Source organism: Lissotriton helveticus, chromosome 4_1, assembly GCF_964261635.1.
Source record: "Lissotriton helveticus chromosome 4_1, aLisHel1.1, whole genome shotgun sequence".
In the NCBI taxonomy this organism is placed as follows: Eukaryota; Metazoa; Chordata; class Amphibia; order Caudata; family Salamandridae; genus Lissotriton; species Lissotriton helveticus.
Window position 1 is genome coordinate 1,540,633,034 of NC_136063.1, and position 15,909 is coordinate 1,540,648,942.

General features: G+C 44.6%; 1 protein-coding gene across 2 annotated transcripts in view; it reads right to left on the bottom strand.

Annotated features, from left to right (window-relative positions):
* The window catches only part of SACM1L (SAC1 like phosphatidylinositide phosphatase), a 387,094-nt gene that overhangs the window by 224,485 nt on the left and 146,700 nt on the right, over positions 1 to 15,909 (bottom strand). The window contains exons 5-7 of one of the 2 annotated variants that reach the window (XM_078688168.1): positions 14,512 to 14,661; positions 7,492 to 7,551; positions 5,544 to 5,577 (exon numbers count right to left, since the gene is read on the bottom strand). In XM_078688168.1, coding sequence (XP_078544294.1) covers positions 5,544 to 5,577; positions 7,492 to 7,551; positions 14,512 to 14,661 — 244 coding nt within the window. Of the gene's footprint in view, positions 1 to 5,543; positions 5,578 to 7,491; positions 7,552 to 14,511; positions 14,677 to 15,909 lie in introns of both variants that reach the window. The other variant, XM_078688167.1, reaches the window with a different exon arrangement.

Here is a 15,909-nt window from a genome sequence, read left to right on the forward strand (position 1 = left end):
ATCTCCTACGCCGACGACACCCAGCTGATCCTCTCCCTCACTAACGACCCCGCCACCGCCAGAGCCAACCTGCACGAAGGGATGACAGACGTAGCCAAATGGATGTCGAACAGCCGCCTGAAACTGAACTCGGACAAGACGGAAGTCCTCATCCTGGGATCCTCACCCTCCGCCTGGGACGACTCCTGGTGGCCCCCCGCCCTGGGCAGCGCACCCAAACCAACTGACCACGAACGCAACCTGGGCTTCATCCTGGACTCCTCCCTCTCCATGACCAGACAAGTCAACGCCGTCTCCTCGTCGTGCTTCAACATCCTGCGCATGCTACGCAAGATCTTCCGATGGATCCCCACCGAGACCAGGAAGACGGTCACCCAGGCCCTCGTCACCAGCCGTCTGGACTACGGCAACTCCCTCTACGCCGGAGGCAACTCCCTCTACGCCGGAACCACCGCCAAACTCCAGAAGAGACTCCAGCGGATCCAGAACACCTCAGCATGACTCATCCTGGACATCCCCCGCCGCAGCCACATCTCCGGACACCTGAGAGACCTGCACTGGCTCCCGGTCAACAAGAGAATCACCTTCCGGCTCCTCACCCACGCACACAAAGCCCTACACAACCAAGGACCAGGATACCTCAACAGCCGCCTCAACTTCTACGCTCCCAAACGCCAGCTTCGATCGACCAGCCACGCCCTCGCCGCCGTCCCCCGCATCCGAAGAGCCACCACAGGAGGAAGGTCCTTCTACTACCTGGCCGCCAAGACTTGGAACTCCCTTCCGACCCACCTCCGCCTGGCCCAGGACCACCTCGCCTTCAGGAAGCAGCTCAAGACCTGGCTGTTCGAGCAGTAGCAGACCCCCTCCCCCCAGCGCCTTGAGACCCTCCGGGTGAGTAGTGCGCTATACAAATGCATTGATTGATTGATTGTGTTGATACCCCAGGCTGCTGTGTCCATTGAGTCTATGACACACCCAATTGAACTGTAGTAGATTAACTTTCCCTGATGCAGAAGTTACTACTTGTATAACGATATATCTGTAAGAGACATTAGTTCGTGATAGATTCCTTACCTTAGAATATCCCCAGGCGTCAGACTGGATCCGGAAAGTTTTGCTTAGCAGTACCCCTGCGCGTCAGTAGGTGGCGTCCTGCGGCTCTGCATCCGTCACTGGTGTCGTAAGCGCCAAGATGACGTCACGGAGACTACTTAGGCGCCACCCATGCGTGCTGGCGTTAGTTCTGCACATAATTTTCTGCGCCAGGAACGCAGAGCATTGCATGATACTGACCATTGATGCATAGAAGTAGGGCCCTGAAAGGGATGACCTTAACCCTAGTAATCAGTTCGCAGAACGGGGAGGATGGGTGGGGTGGTCAGGAATCTATCACTAACTAATGTCTCTTACAGATATATCGCTTCACAAGTAGTAACATGTGCATCATAAAGAGACATGTTAGTGATAGATTCCTTACCTTAGACTAGAAACCCCAGCAATACCAACCCCGGTGGTGGGCCTGCGAACAAGATTACACCAGAAAGTCTCGGAGCACAGAACGGCCAAAGAAGCCGTCTCTCCGGACCAGACTGTAAAGGCAGTAGTGCTTGGTAAACGTGTGCAGCAAGGCCCACGTAACTGTGTGACAAATGTCCTGCAAGGGAACGCAGCGTCCCAAGGCAGTAGTGGCTGCCGTTGCCCTGGTGAAATGGGCACGCAGCCCCATAGGAGGCTCCTTCTTAGCCAAGGAGTAACATGCTTTGATGCACAGAATGACCCACCGGGAGATGGATGGCTTGTGCACGGCCCGCCCTTTCTTGGCGCCCACGTATCCAACAAAGAGCTGGTCATCCACCCAGAACGGTTGTGTACGCTGCAGACAGAAAGCGAGCGCCCGTTTCGGTTCCAGGCGGTGGAGCCTCTCCTCCTCCCAAGATGGATGGGGAGGCGGAAAGAAGGTGGGCAAAGTGATGGTCTGCCCGTTGTGAAGGGCGTGATAACCTTTGGCAAGAAAGAAGGACGGGTCCTCAGAACCACCTTGTTCGGATGAACAGAGAGGAAAGGAGGGTTAGAAGAGAGAGCCTAGAGCTCACTCACCCTTCTGGCAGAGGTGATAGCTACAAGGAAAACAGTCTTGAGAGGGAAAACAGTCTTGAGAGGGAAAAGACGTGAGGGACAGTTATGAAGGTGCTCAAAGGGAGCACACAACAGAAAGGTCAAAACAAGATTCAAGTCCCACTGAGGCAATATGAAAGGCACGGGTAGAAACATATGCGTAATGCCTTTGAGGAAACGGTTAACAACCGGGGACTTAAAAAGAAAAGGCTGATCTGGAAGCCGTAGAAAGGCGGAGATGGCCGAAAGATAACCTTTGATAGTGCCCAGAGCAGAGCCCTGCTGGGCCAAAGATAGAAGGAAGAGAAGGACCTCAGAAAGAGGCAGAAAGGGGATCCACAGCCTTTGCTGTGCACCATGCCACAAATTTGTTCCACCTGCAGGCGTATACCGTTTTAGTGGAGGGACGCCTGGCTGCCAAAATAACATCACAGACTTCGGGAGGAAGGTCGGAAGCGGTCAACTGTCGTTGCTCAATCTCCACGCATGGAGGTGGAGGCTGGACAGTTTCGGGTGAAGGACCGTCCGCTGCGACAGAAGATCCTCCCAAAGAGGCAGACGGATCAGGGGATCGACCACGATGCGGAGTAGCTCGGGATACCAGTATCTTCGTGCCCAATCCGGAGCCACAAGGATGACTTGGGCCCGGTCGCGCCAGATATTCTTCAGCACTCTGGGCAGATGTGGTATAGGTGGACAGGCGTACAACACCACTCGCGACGAAAAGCATTGCCAAGCGAGTGCCGCCTTGGAAATTCCAACGCGCAGAACTGATGACATTGCGCGTTCTCTCCGGAGGCAAATAGATCTAACCAAGGTTCTCCCCACTACTGAAAGAGACCTTGCGCCACGTCTGAGTTCAGACGCAATTCGTGATCCATCAAGCACCGGTGGCCGAGTTCGTCCGCCCTGGCGTTCAGAGAATTGTAATCAAGGTAATGCCTTGATGTTCCAGCCATGTCCAGAGGCGCAGAGCCTCCTGACATAGGGCCCAGGACCCCACCCCGCCCTGTTTGCTGCTATACCAAATGGCGGTGGTGTTGTCCGTGAACACCTGCACCACACTTCCCCGGACAGAGGGAAGGAACGCCTTCAGTGCTAGTCTGATCGCCCGCAGCTCCAAAAAGTTGATATGGAGCCGGGACTCCGCCAGAGACCAGAGGCCTGTGATCTCCGCCTCTCCCACGTGGCCTCCCCATCCCAGGAGAGACGCATCCGCCACCACTGTGTGTTCCGTTTGGGGAAGGGAGAGGGATCTGCCACTGACCCAATCTCAATTCGCGAGCCACCACTGCAATTGTTTAGCAGTGCCCTCCGAGATCTGGACATGATCGGACAGGTTGCCCTGATGCTGCGCCTACTGGATCTTCAGGTCCCATTGCAGAGCCCGCATATACCATCTGGCATGTGTCACTAGCAGGAAGCAGGAGGCCATCAGGCCCAGAAGCCGGAGGGTCAACCGGACTGAAACTCTGGATAGAGGCCAAAAGATCGGAATCATAACCTGAATATCTTGGACTCACTGCTCGGAAGGATAAACCCGGAACAGCGTCGAATCCAGAACCGCTCCGATGAAGGGGAGCGTCTGAGAGGGACTCGGGTGCGACTTCGGCACGTTGATGGGAAACCCCAGCAGATGCAGGAGATCGGCCATAGTCTGAAGGTGGCTGACTACTGTTTGGGGCGAACCCGTCTTCAACAACCAGTCGTCGAGGTAGGGGAAGACTGACACCCCTGATCTGCGCCTTTGTCTCTTCGACAGTTTGGAGGAAAGCCCAGGAAAGAGGCAAGAATAGACAAGAATCACTTATGATTAGCCAAACAGGGTGACCCCCCACACACAGACAGGCAATGGGTATAAAAGTGCCTCCCTCAGAATCTATCATCAAAACAATCCTGGACCCGAGAAAATTCAGAGAAAGAACTGCCCTGCAGCCTGAAGGAAGCCTGGACCTGCTTGCCTTGAACCCAGGGTCCCAGATGTGCCTGCGTGGGTCATTTGGCTGACCTCCTGTTTCAGCTACAGGGACACAACAAGATTTCAGAGGTCCTCCTTACAACTGCTAAGCTGACAACCACCAACTTGACCTATCTGCACCCCGCTGCTGGCCTCTGAAGAAGTGAGTCCCGACCTCCCTCCCCCCCGCCCTTGCCCCCAAGCGGGGCCTGCCAGCTCCTGGATAATTGGTTGGTGTCAGAGTGTACTCCTCCAGCCTACAAAGTGCCAGAAGTGGACTACAGGTTAAAATCCAAATACTGTAGGTTCTTTGCATCGAAAAAGGACTGTCCCCAGTCTCCTTGCAAATGCAAACAGACTTCACTGGGGCCAGTGAGCGACCTATATCAGTCTGTCAGTGAGACATTCCCGACTACAGACTCCGGATTTCACCCGCACTGTACTTTTCACGTCAACAACAAATCGCCCCACATTTACCGCCATTTTGAAGCTCTGACCAGCGTGCAGCACTTCGCACCGATGACTTCACTGCCAACACAAAGCTCTGACTGAGGCTCCTCGTATGGAACTGGACTAATTTAGAAAGTACATTTCTGCTGGTAAGGACCCAGATCCTGTATACGATCCATATTCGGTCTGAACTATTGACTTTGAACCTGTCCAGATAAGCATGATTGGACCTTTGTGCTTCTTACTGCTATTTTTACTTAAAACTTAAAAAAATACACATTTCTCGTTCTACTTTTTGGATTTTTGTTGTTTTAGTGCCCTTTGATTTATCAAAATTCACTCAATTATATAATTTGGTTACGGATTTTTCTTCTGTTTTGTTTTCATTTTACTACTTTTTGAGTGCTACATAACAAATAAGTTAAGTCTGACTGCTTTTGTGCCAAGCTACATGAGGGTTAAGCACAGGTTTCCCTAGTGATATTTGTTGTTCAACCTTCCAAAGATTGTGTTGATTATTTGAGGCGGGCTCTCACACCTCTTAAATAATAACCCAATTTCTTATATGTATCATTTGTTTTTTTAAGTAAGGACTGGAATCCAATTTCAATTACTTATAATTATTCAATGCCCAAATGACATTTATATTTTTTATGCAGTTGAGACATGCTTCTGTTGCAGTATGGGGACCCTTTCATGAGTAATGAAAGCCAGATGAAACTATCAAGCAAGGTGGCTTAGTTGGAGAGGCAGAAACAAAATTAATGCTAATGCAGGTTCAGAGGGAATAATCAGTCTTAGATTCAATTAAGCAACTATATAACAAGGACGTATTAGCCAAGAGTAAAAAGTATGGACGTTTTTGGATTATCACCAGCCACAGAAATAAAAGGTAACTTTTTCAATAAGTTTTCCATAATGTCAAATATTTTAGAACCTACCATTTGAAAAACCAGACCACTATAAAGGCCATTTAAAAAAGAAGGCATTTAACTGTAAACAAATGTGAAAAGGATACATCCATGTATCACAGGAATGGCAAACCTGTGGATCTGTAAAAGAAGAGAAGGACACATCAATCGTTTGTGTGATGAAGAAAGAAAAGTTACTTGCTTGTAATCTTGGTGCTCATCAAGGGCACATTCGTGAAAATCATGAGCCAAAATAACCCTCCCAACGGTTTGGCATGTTTTCAAACAGAAATCTCTCTCTACAAAATATATTTCAAACAATGCAGACCAAAATAGAACAATATCTGTCTTTATTATATTAAAATCAATTAAAAGCAAAAGCTTTAAAACACAAATAAGCAACTAAGCTGCCAAAGTCTCCTTTAAAAAAACAAAATGCAAGAAATGGCAGCAGCTCCTGAAAGGTTGCGGACTGTCACTCTTCAGCAGCAGGCTGTTCAAGAGACCCAGAATGCTATGCAATGCAGTGTAGTGTAGTGTCTGATTAAGCCAGTTCATTTTGACAGCTTATCTCCAGCAAGGATCTTGTTCAGTAGCCATACACTAATCTCCTGAGGTATTTTGTCTATTAACAAATGTAATGCAGATATTGAAGATGGACAACTAGGATTACAAGAAAGCAAATGTTCCTTCTCAGTTGTGGGATATTCATTAATAGTCAGCCTGGCCATGCTACAGGCAGAAAACTGCAAGGCAAATGAGACAAAAATATGAAGCCAAGAGGTAAGCCAAAGGTATTAAATGGTCTTACAGGAACTGAATTTCTTTTTTTGAAGGGTGTGAGAGACGATGCAGTGGGAGACCAGCATTATCAGTTTGGCCAAATAGTGTAATTTAATGGAGACAAAATATGCCCAGTTTACAAAAGGTGCAGCATCAAAAGCCACAAGCCAAATATTCCCTGGATTCTGTGTTTATTGCTAACATACGGTTTAAAATGTTGGTGCCATAAAGAACTTGTGTGCATTGTAAGTGCAATTTTCTTAAAAATCAAGCTGCCCATGGTCAATGGGTGATTTTAGCATGCGTCATATCCGCATTACATTTTAGAAAAGCTATGCTGGTGGCTACTCCCCATGGGCATGCTGATCTGAAGTACTGCATGGTGAGTGGATGAACTGTTGTAGGATAGTTGCAAAAAACGTAAAAACTTTCTTATTAAGGTAATATATTATCCTCAACTGGATTTTAATATGTTAATACCACCATAGTTTTCACTCACTAAACTTGCTGTGAATTTCCTGATGGTAAAATTTCAATAGATAGCAACTCTCAAGTACCGTGTAACATTTCAATAACGGATATTGTGCAATATCCAAAATTCTACTGTTTAAAACACATAAAACAGCACAAATCATAAATTTCTTCACAGTTTACAGGGGCCTAGAGATAACTAGTCTGACTGCCCTGCAGCATGAAGACTAATTTGACTTTAGCTTTCTTATGGCTAAGAATAGTCCTAAGTGTATCTTTAAATCGTAAACGTTGTGTTCATTAAATATTGTTAGATGCAAGCCAATCAGCGTGGCCCTTATTTCTACATATTCCATATCGGTTATGCGAAATCATCTTTGTGATCTTTTCAATGAAATAAATCTTCTCAAGACCAAAATGACAACTCTTTATTTGCTTTGTACTTTAAGATTCAACATACCACCTTCCTATTGTGAGTCATAGAAATGCAATTACCTTGTTTATAATCGGGATCTTTAAGGAGACAAGGTAATGCAATTAAGATGTTCCCAATTCAGTCATTAGGAGACTCCAGAAATAACATGTATGTTTTAATCTTTGTTGGCTTATTCACACATAGATCAGAATAACACCTAAACATTGATTACATTGTGGTCTATCACACTCCATTAATAATTAGGCTTTGCAAAAATGTAACACTTCTCAACAACTGTTCCACGTACTCAGTATGGATTTCTCCATTAACACTTCAACATGTAGGAGACCACATAACAAGTAATTAAGTTAATAATTTCATATTACCTCTGGTTGAGCAGCAAACTCTCTTAAAAGATGCCCATTCCAAACAAATCGTTGGTCTGCCTGAAACAAAAAGGATATATGACACAGCTACAGTGTTGATACAAACAAATGGTAAAAGGTACTCTTTTTTCGGTGTTATGTCAAATATTTATCCTTCCATGAGTGCCACCTTATTTATTTTTATTTATTTATTTAGTGTGATTTGGTATAGCGCACAGCTACCCCAACGGGGTGTCCCGGCGCTTCTGTGTAGTTACATGCTGCCTAGGGTGGTTGTTAAAAGAGGACGATCAACAGAACAAGTAGGTTTTTAGGGCTCTTCGGAAGGGTTGTTCATCCTTGATCAACCGGATGGCATTAGGTAATTTATTCCAGAGAGCCGCAGTCAATACTGGAAAAGAATTCCCACCAGAACGAGTTTTCCTAAATCTGGGGACAGTAAGGAGGTTTTTTGACGAAGAGCGTAGGGTCCTGGTGTTGTTATAAGGGATCAGGCACGTGGAAAGGTAAGCAGAGCCCTTGCCTTGCAAGGCCCGGTGAGCTAAGACCAGAGCTTTGAATTCTGCCCTTTTGTGCACCGGTAGCCAGTGAAGTTCACGACGGTGGGGAGCTATATGCTCACGTAAGGGGATACCACCAACCAGCCGCACCGCAGCATTCTGGACCGTCTGGAGGCGATGACAGAGCCCCACAGACAAGCCAGTATACAGACCATTGGCGTAGTCCAGGTGTGAGGTAATTAACGCCTGGACAACGATCTTCCTGGTATTACTGGGTAGAAAATGAATGAACTTTTTTATCATTCTGATCTTAGCTAGACATGCGGCGGAGACTGTATGAACTTGATGATGGAAAGTAAGATTGGAGTCCCATCTTACTCCTAGATTTTTCACGGAGTCTTTTGGGAAGGGAGGGGCACTTAAATCAAGAGGCCACCAGATGTTGGGGTCGAGTGGAGTTGGCTGGTGGAAAAAGAGAACCTCCGTTTTTCCTGCATTCAGCCTTAGGAAATTGTTATCCATCCATTGGGCAATTGTTCGTAGGCAGTTTTTTAAGGGATCAAAAGTAGTAGGGGTGATGCTATTAAATGAAAATAAAAGCTGGATATCATCAGCATAGGAGGGGACTTTTATACCAGTTTGGGCAATGATATCAAAAAGAGGGGAAAAATAAACATTAAATAAAAGCGGACTCAGCAAGGAGCCCTGAGGGACTCCCCACCGAAGCGGGCGACTTTCTAAAGTGAAAGGAGGGGTGAACACCGCCTGGGTACGATTGGATAGAAAAGATGAAATCCATCCTAAGGCTGTACCCTGGATGCCCTTCGAATGCAGGCGTTCAAGGAGGAGGGGGTGGGAAACTGTCGAATGCTGCTGACAAGTCCAGCAGCACCAACACCGCTCTTGATCCCTCGTCCAATCTCCATCTTACAGCGTCTGACATCTCGATGAGTGCCGACTCAGTACTATATCCTGGCCTAAAGCCGTGCTGAGAGTCATGGAAAGCACCTGATGTCTCAAGAAAGCCCGCTAGTTGTTGTTGAGCGAGTCTTTCGAGTACTTTAGCCGGGGCTGGTAGCAGCGAGATTGGCCTGTAATTAGCGGGCTCACTCGGGTCAGCGTTGGACTTCTTAATTATAGGAACTAGTCGTGCTTGTTTCCAGGTATCTGGGAAGAATCCCAGCTTAAAGGAATCATTCCAGATCTTGTTCAGGGAAGGGTTGAGAATGGGGGCTAAAGACTTATACTGTTTAGCGGGCCAGGGGTCTAGCGGGGAGCCAGATTTGGTTTTGAGAAGTTCCGCCAATGATTGTTCCAAAGTAATCTCTGCGAAGTCGGAGAACAGGGACTCTGGACCAGTGAGGGGGGAAGGAATGAAACTATTTGTTGCTTGATTATTGCTGGGGAAGGAATCATAAATGGTAGCTATTTTATTCTCGAAGAAAACGGAAAGGTTATCACAGAGAGTCTGTGATACCACTGGGGGTCGTTTTAGAGCTAGGGGATCCGTAAAAGATCTCACTGTCTCGAATATTTCCCTAGATGACCCTTGGGAACATTGATTTTTTCTTCTAAAAATGTTCTTTTATGTTCAATGATCTTTCTCCTGTAGTTTTTTAAAGCAGCTTTATAAAAACTTTTACGGTCGGGTGAGAAGGTAGTTCTCCAGCGTCTCTCAAGACGTTTACATTCCGATTTTAGCTCTCGAAGATCGTTCGAATACCAAGGGGCCGAAGGAGCAGAACGATAAGTTTTTATGGGCCTGACTGGGGCAATGAGGTCGATTACCGAGGTAATCCGATCGTTTAAGTTAGTCAGTCGAGTGTCGAGATCTAGACTCGTGTCTAAGAGATCGACCGACAGGAGACAAGGAGCTAGACTCTCAGAAGAAATCTTGCTCCAATTTCTGCCCTGTTGTTTAACCGGGCGGATGTGTCGATTTATGCAATGGCAGGGAAATGTGAATGGGACAAGCAGGTGATCTGACCATACTATTGGGACTGGATCAAGGACCTCTAAACCTTCCAGGTTAGTACAGATTAGGTCGAGAATATGACCCGCTTTGTGGGTAGGACAGCTGCTAAGTTGATTCAGTCCGCCATCTGCCAAAGTGGATAGAAAATTGATAGAGGTAGTGTCCTCAGGATTATCAACATGGAGGTTAAAATCCCCAAGAAGAGTGAAGTTGGCATATCGCAGTGAAGTTTGTAAGATATGGTCTAAAAAAGCTGGGAGATGAGCTGGTTTAGAATTGGGTGGTCGATAGGCCAATAGACCAGAGAAGGTAAAATTAGGAGAGATTTTAATACAGAAAGGGAGCGCTTCGATGCGTTCTAGTTGGGTGTAGGGAAAGGACGAAATGGTCCAATGGGATCTGTATATAATGGCCACTCCGCCCCCAGGATGTGAACTCTGTCTGTTGGCACACAACATACTGTAGCCTGTAGGGATTGCTAAGTGTATCGCGGGATTAGTATCATCTCTTAGCCATGTCTCGGTGAGAAACAATAGATCCCATTTATCCTCTTCCAGAGTATGAAATACGTCCAGAGAATGTTTTACTAAAGACCGACAGTTTAACAGGCCAGCTTTTAAATGTGCCTGAGGCGGGGTTTTCTGCAGGAAAAGACAATCATGTTTTCCATCGCCGGCTTGATCTAGGAAGCATTTCGTGAGAGGAAAGAGGGGGTTGACAGATGTACTAGAGATAGATGGTAAAATACAATTTGAAGGCCGCAGAGATTTAAGCCTAGCGCTGTCATAAGTCAAAGGAGAGGGGATGCCGAGCATAGCAGTACCTGCGTCTGCGGCCGCATCCTGGTCGCGGACGGGCACAGACGGGCAGGACTCTGGCACGACTCCGGCACGTCCGCTGTTCGCGGAGGCATGATCTTCCGTTTTTATAGTGTCCAATCGGGTGCCTTCGAAGGCTACCCCACTCCAAGATGGCCGCCGGAGTCAAACCAATCACCCAAGACAGTGCGAACTCCGCGTTGAAATCGGCTGAGGTGAGTGAGAGTCTTGGTGACGGTGGGGACAAATTTCTAACTGGCGAGCAAACAGGGGGCGAGGGGAGAATGAGACCACTGCTCTCAAGTCGAGCGGAAGGAATCGTGTCTAGATGCAATAAGCTTCGTATTCAAGCTGAAGCAAGTGAGGTTAAAAAGCTGCCAAGACAGCTAGTAAAAGCGTGCAAATTAAATTTCAACAAACACAAAGTACAGCAACCTCCCGGCTCACGCCTCAGGAGGGAATGACAGTCACACAGGTTCAGATTATTTACTTGCTTGATTATTCATCAGCCTGACTACCCAGTCAATTCATGCCTTGGAACAAAGGTGCACCAATAAAGGATGTTCTAGTCGAAAGTGACATGCTCTTGCCCCCTCTTTAAATGGATACAACATCTAAAGGACTGAGCTATCACCCACAAAAAACAGACAATTTCTGAATTAAACCAATTAGTTGTAGACGATTTAAGCAGGCATCTTCAAAATACCAAAGTGTAGGACGTTAATAAAGGGGTTTCCGAAGGCATTTTTCAGCTGCAATGGTCACTTCAGATCTGACCAATTTTTGGGAATTACTAGCGAAAGATAATGCTTCCTCTTCAAGTCTCAAGCGCTCCCTTTCATGCGGTCTTTCTCTCAGGAAACAAACTAACTCCATACATGTTAGCTGTCCAGGGAAACACTATTGAATCTACATAACAGGAAGAGGATCTGTGCCCAAACGTGAGCCTTGATTTCACCTTCACTACCACGCTAAAGTAGCTCAACTGTACAGTTCCATAATAAGCCATTTATCAGTTATCAACTACCTACAGAAAACCACCTATGTGCTGCTTAATTACAAGAGTCGAAGTTGTTTTTGGGTGCTGCAGAATTAATTTACACTCAGTATGAAAACAGGATCCACTGCTTAGAACTTATTGTAGCATTGTGAAATCCCATTCTCTCTTTGAAGCCAAGAACAACTGTGAATGTTTGCGATCAGACACAGCAAGTTGTGTCAGTAATTGATATCACCACTGCAAACAGGAAATGGAAATTCATCTTCTGTTTTAGTCAGGCAAGGAGCATTTCTTTTTCTTTTTTTAATGAAACACAATTATAGGTTCCATCCATTCTTGCTTCCTAAAATGTGTTCAATTTTCAAATAAATCTGTTCTTTCTCTTCTGGTGCCGTTTCCTAAAGTAATGGAAGGGGTAGCGCCGTTTTTAGACACTAATGATACTTAAAACTCAGTGTGGACACGAAGAACTCCCATTGACAAAAACAGCTCATTGCAGCCACTAAGTTCCTACTAAGACAGCACTTTCAAAACAGGGTGTTTCCAGGTGAATAGCCTTGCATTTCAGGGCGACTAACCCTTAAGTAAAGCTCTGTGTGTAAAGCGACTGAGTAGAGACAAATATATATACTTACAAGTGTTTCTGTACGAATTCTAACCCCAAGTCTAATAGATAAATAAGTCAAACTACCTTGAACATTTTCCGATGAATGCTCTTAATTTGATGTTAACTCCCCCAACAATGAATTCTGAATAGCAGAAACCTTGCAAAGTTAAAACAAAGTGGCAGTGACAAAGAAAAATCACTTGTCAACTTGTGGGCATAATATTCTGCTGGGCCCTCAGTCATAGCATTAGGTAGTAATTTTAGTGCAAAAGAAAAAGAAACTGGAACAAGATAATTCATCTGGTTGCAGAGAGCATGCACGCGTCAATACATTGTTGGAACACCTTAAACATTCTGATAAAAGCTGCTAAAATAAAAGAGAATATGATTATTGCTATAATCACTAAGATTTTCTATTGGAGGATTCAGTTAAGCTTCAGCAACATTGCTTAAAAAAGATTCATACATTTATTATGCAACATTAACTTAGGGACAAAACATCCACCATTTTTGTTTTTGGTAAGCTGAAAGTTGTTCTCTTCAGTTTTTGGAAAATAAGGCTTTTAATTGGAAATCACAACATTTCTAAATTAACAGCACAAATCCCAATAGACTGTATTAAACCATGCTTTGCGTTTAGTTATTTCCTTAAAATAACGACTGCTTGAATGATTCAGGAATGAAAATTAATTACATTTGACTGATTTGATATTAAAATTTGATTTTCAACATTGCAAAGTTCTCGCCAATATGGAAACCACGCTTTTAAAACATTGAGAACTTCACTCACATTGCTACCATCACAGTTCTAAATACAATATGACAGCAGTAATCCCCAACTGAACGGACTATATTGTGGCATTCACACTACTGTAGTATCGACTATCACCATTACAGTGTGCTAAGTGGTTAGAGAATACTTATTACAAGGTTTCAAATCTACTTCCACTTTATTTTTACTTTTCTGTTTTAATAGCAACTGAGTTTCACTCCATATTCTGTACAAAAAGCCTATTAAAGTTTTGCAAAGAAACCGGTTTCATCTATAATTATTTATACTAAGCCAAATGGAATGATGTAAAAAAGCAGTCAGGCACAAACAATAATGTCAGCCTTAGGTAGGGAATACCTTGTTCAAAAACTATGTGCTTTCCACCTAATCTGCAAGTGCTGCACAGCTTTTATTATATCCATCTGAATGAGCCACTGAGGTTTAATTTAGCAACCTGCAACCACCATCCAAACAAGTATTGATAAAACTATTTATAAATGATCCATATTTGATACTTCGTAAGTGCTCTTTCATCTTTGTATGTATCAGCTGTTTTTTGTTTTGAAGAGCTTTGTGATAGTGCTGTTGTCTTTTGTTATAGAACTCTACTCTCCTTAAATCCCTTCTAGCAGTACACAGTTCATTTGTGGGCAACTTGCGGTGAGATGGCAGGCCATTGCCGGTCAGGTTCATCGAAAGAAAGTGTGCACCGCAATGGCAGCCTGAAAATGCAATGAGGTCCAACCTATAGAGAGGTACACGTCAGCAGGATAGGGTTGCCAGCAGGCAAATGTTCACATACATCCAAGTCACAAATAACATGTAGAAGCAGGACCTAAGGCCTGTACAAAAAGAAATGATATATTTGGAGAAAAATTGCCTGGAAAGGTAAAATTGAATTCTGAATATACGCAGCACAGCCTATATAGGTCAGGAAGGGCATGCACTAGAACCCCAGCACACACTCGGAAAGAATTACATACAACACATGTGCCATTGAAATTCTGAACACCCTTCAACCGACAGAAACCTTTTATGGGAGGCTTTTAATGTAAAACAAGTTTGTGTGAAGGGGTAGGTTGCAGCCAGGTGGTCACCATCATTTTCAAATCTGTATGTGAAACGTGGTAATAAGCTAAAGGCTATGTTTTATCAACCCATCTTTATTAGTTGAACTACACTCCTGACTGTTAAATGGGGTGTGGCATTACAAAATTTGTGGTATACAAACCTTTTTAAAATCTGAACTAGAATGGCATGTTTAAATAAAAAAAAAAAACATTACATTTATTAAAGACAGACAGACCAGTCGCAACCACCACATATTCTTATTTCTGAAGTACCTTACCCTTTCTAGAAGACTCATCTCCTGGAACTCTGGGCTGGTGTTGGATAACCGTTGCAATGTGTGTGTCAGATCATACGTTGTTGAGAAATAAAATCCATCCACACTCAAGACATGGTTGATCATCGTTAGGAAGAGTTTGTTGTCCTGCAACTGTTCATGAGCAGACTGTTAGAAAATTTACTACATTTAGGAAGCAGTAATCAAAGAATTTATTACATATTTTACTGAACTACGCCAGTAATTTAACCAGTTAACCCCACAGAACATCACCTTTGTATTACTTTAACAACTAAAGATATGTAGTAGAGAAAGTTTTTTTTTTTTGCAAACGTCATTCAGTGCAATTTCTACAACAGGGTCACAAATTGGTATTACACAAAGGATTGTAAGGTGATTTTGGCTAATTTGCTATGATGTTTTCCCAAGGAAAAGGACTGGGATTGACTTTGTCCATTGCTTTATACCAGCATACCCAGAGGCACACCACCTGTAGAGTCTCCCAACAATATGGGAGGTGAACTTTTGCCACCCAAATCTATGGAGAAGGATAGAGAGAGGCTTAATGAAAACGGGTATGCCAGGCACACATGCGCAAATCTGTCAGCACTGAAGGAGTTACTAACCAGGATTTGAGCATGTGCCTCCAGCCTTTGAGGAGAGTAATCTCCATGCCAGCTAAATAGTCTGACTGACTATATCTATGCCCTCACCCGACCCTGCTTTTGGAGTGATAGGTCCGATTTTTGTGCTGCTCACTCTGAGGTGCAGGTGAACACTGTAATATTGTGCAACTGCACAGCAGACTGCTGCATTTTCCGAAATATGTGAATAGCTTTATAAGTAAAAGGCCCCAGGCTTAAAAACCCGATTCAGACGAAACAAAATGCAAGAGTGGGCCCTCTTCCAGCAGATCACTGTATGATGCAAGAAACTCTATAGTTTTAAGTAGCTATAGTTCCTACCTACATAAAATCAAGCAACGGTATCCCGAATACTAAGCGATAAGGCGATAAAGGATTTGAAACACACTGGGCTGACTGCACAAGTACTGCTAGGCGTCTGTCACAATTAAAAAACATTAAAAGCCAGTCAGCAGCACGGAGGCCTTCCAGCAAACCTTAGACCAAATAGCTCACATCCCTGATAGTGAGCTTTAAAACTCAAGATTGGAGGGAACTCTTCAAGCTCAACAGTAAATATTCCCTTTTTCCCCATGGGCAATAATTTTATTAAAGTGTCTGACTGTACACTGTGGAGCTAAAAACACTGATAACGGAGACGAAAGGTCAATCGAAATGACAACAGGAACTTAAGATGTTCTCTAGTTAATTTTATATGGAGCTTGGCAGCTATATAATAGTTGGAGCTGAGAGCAAAAGTTGAACATTCATGATGTGG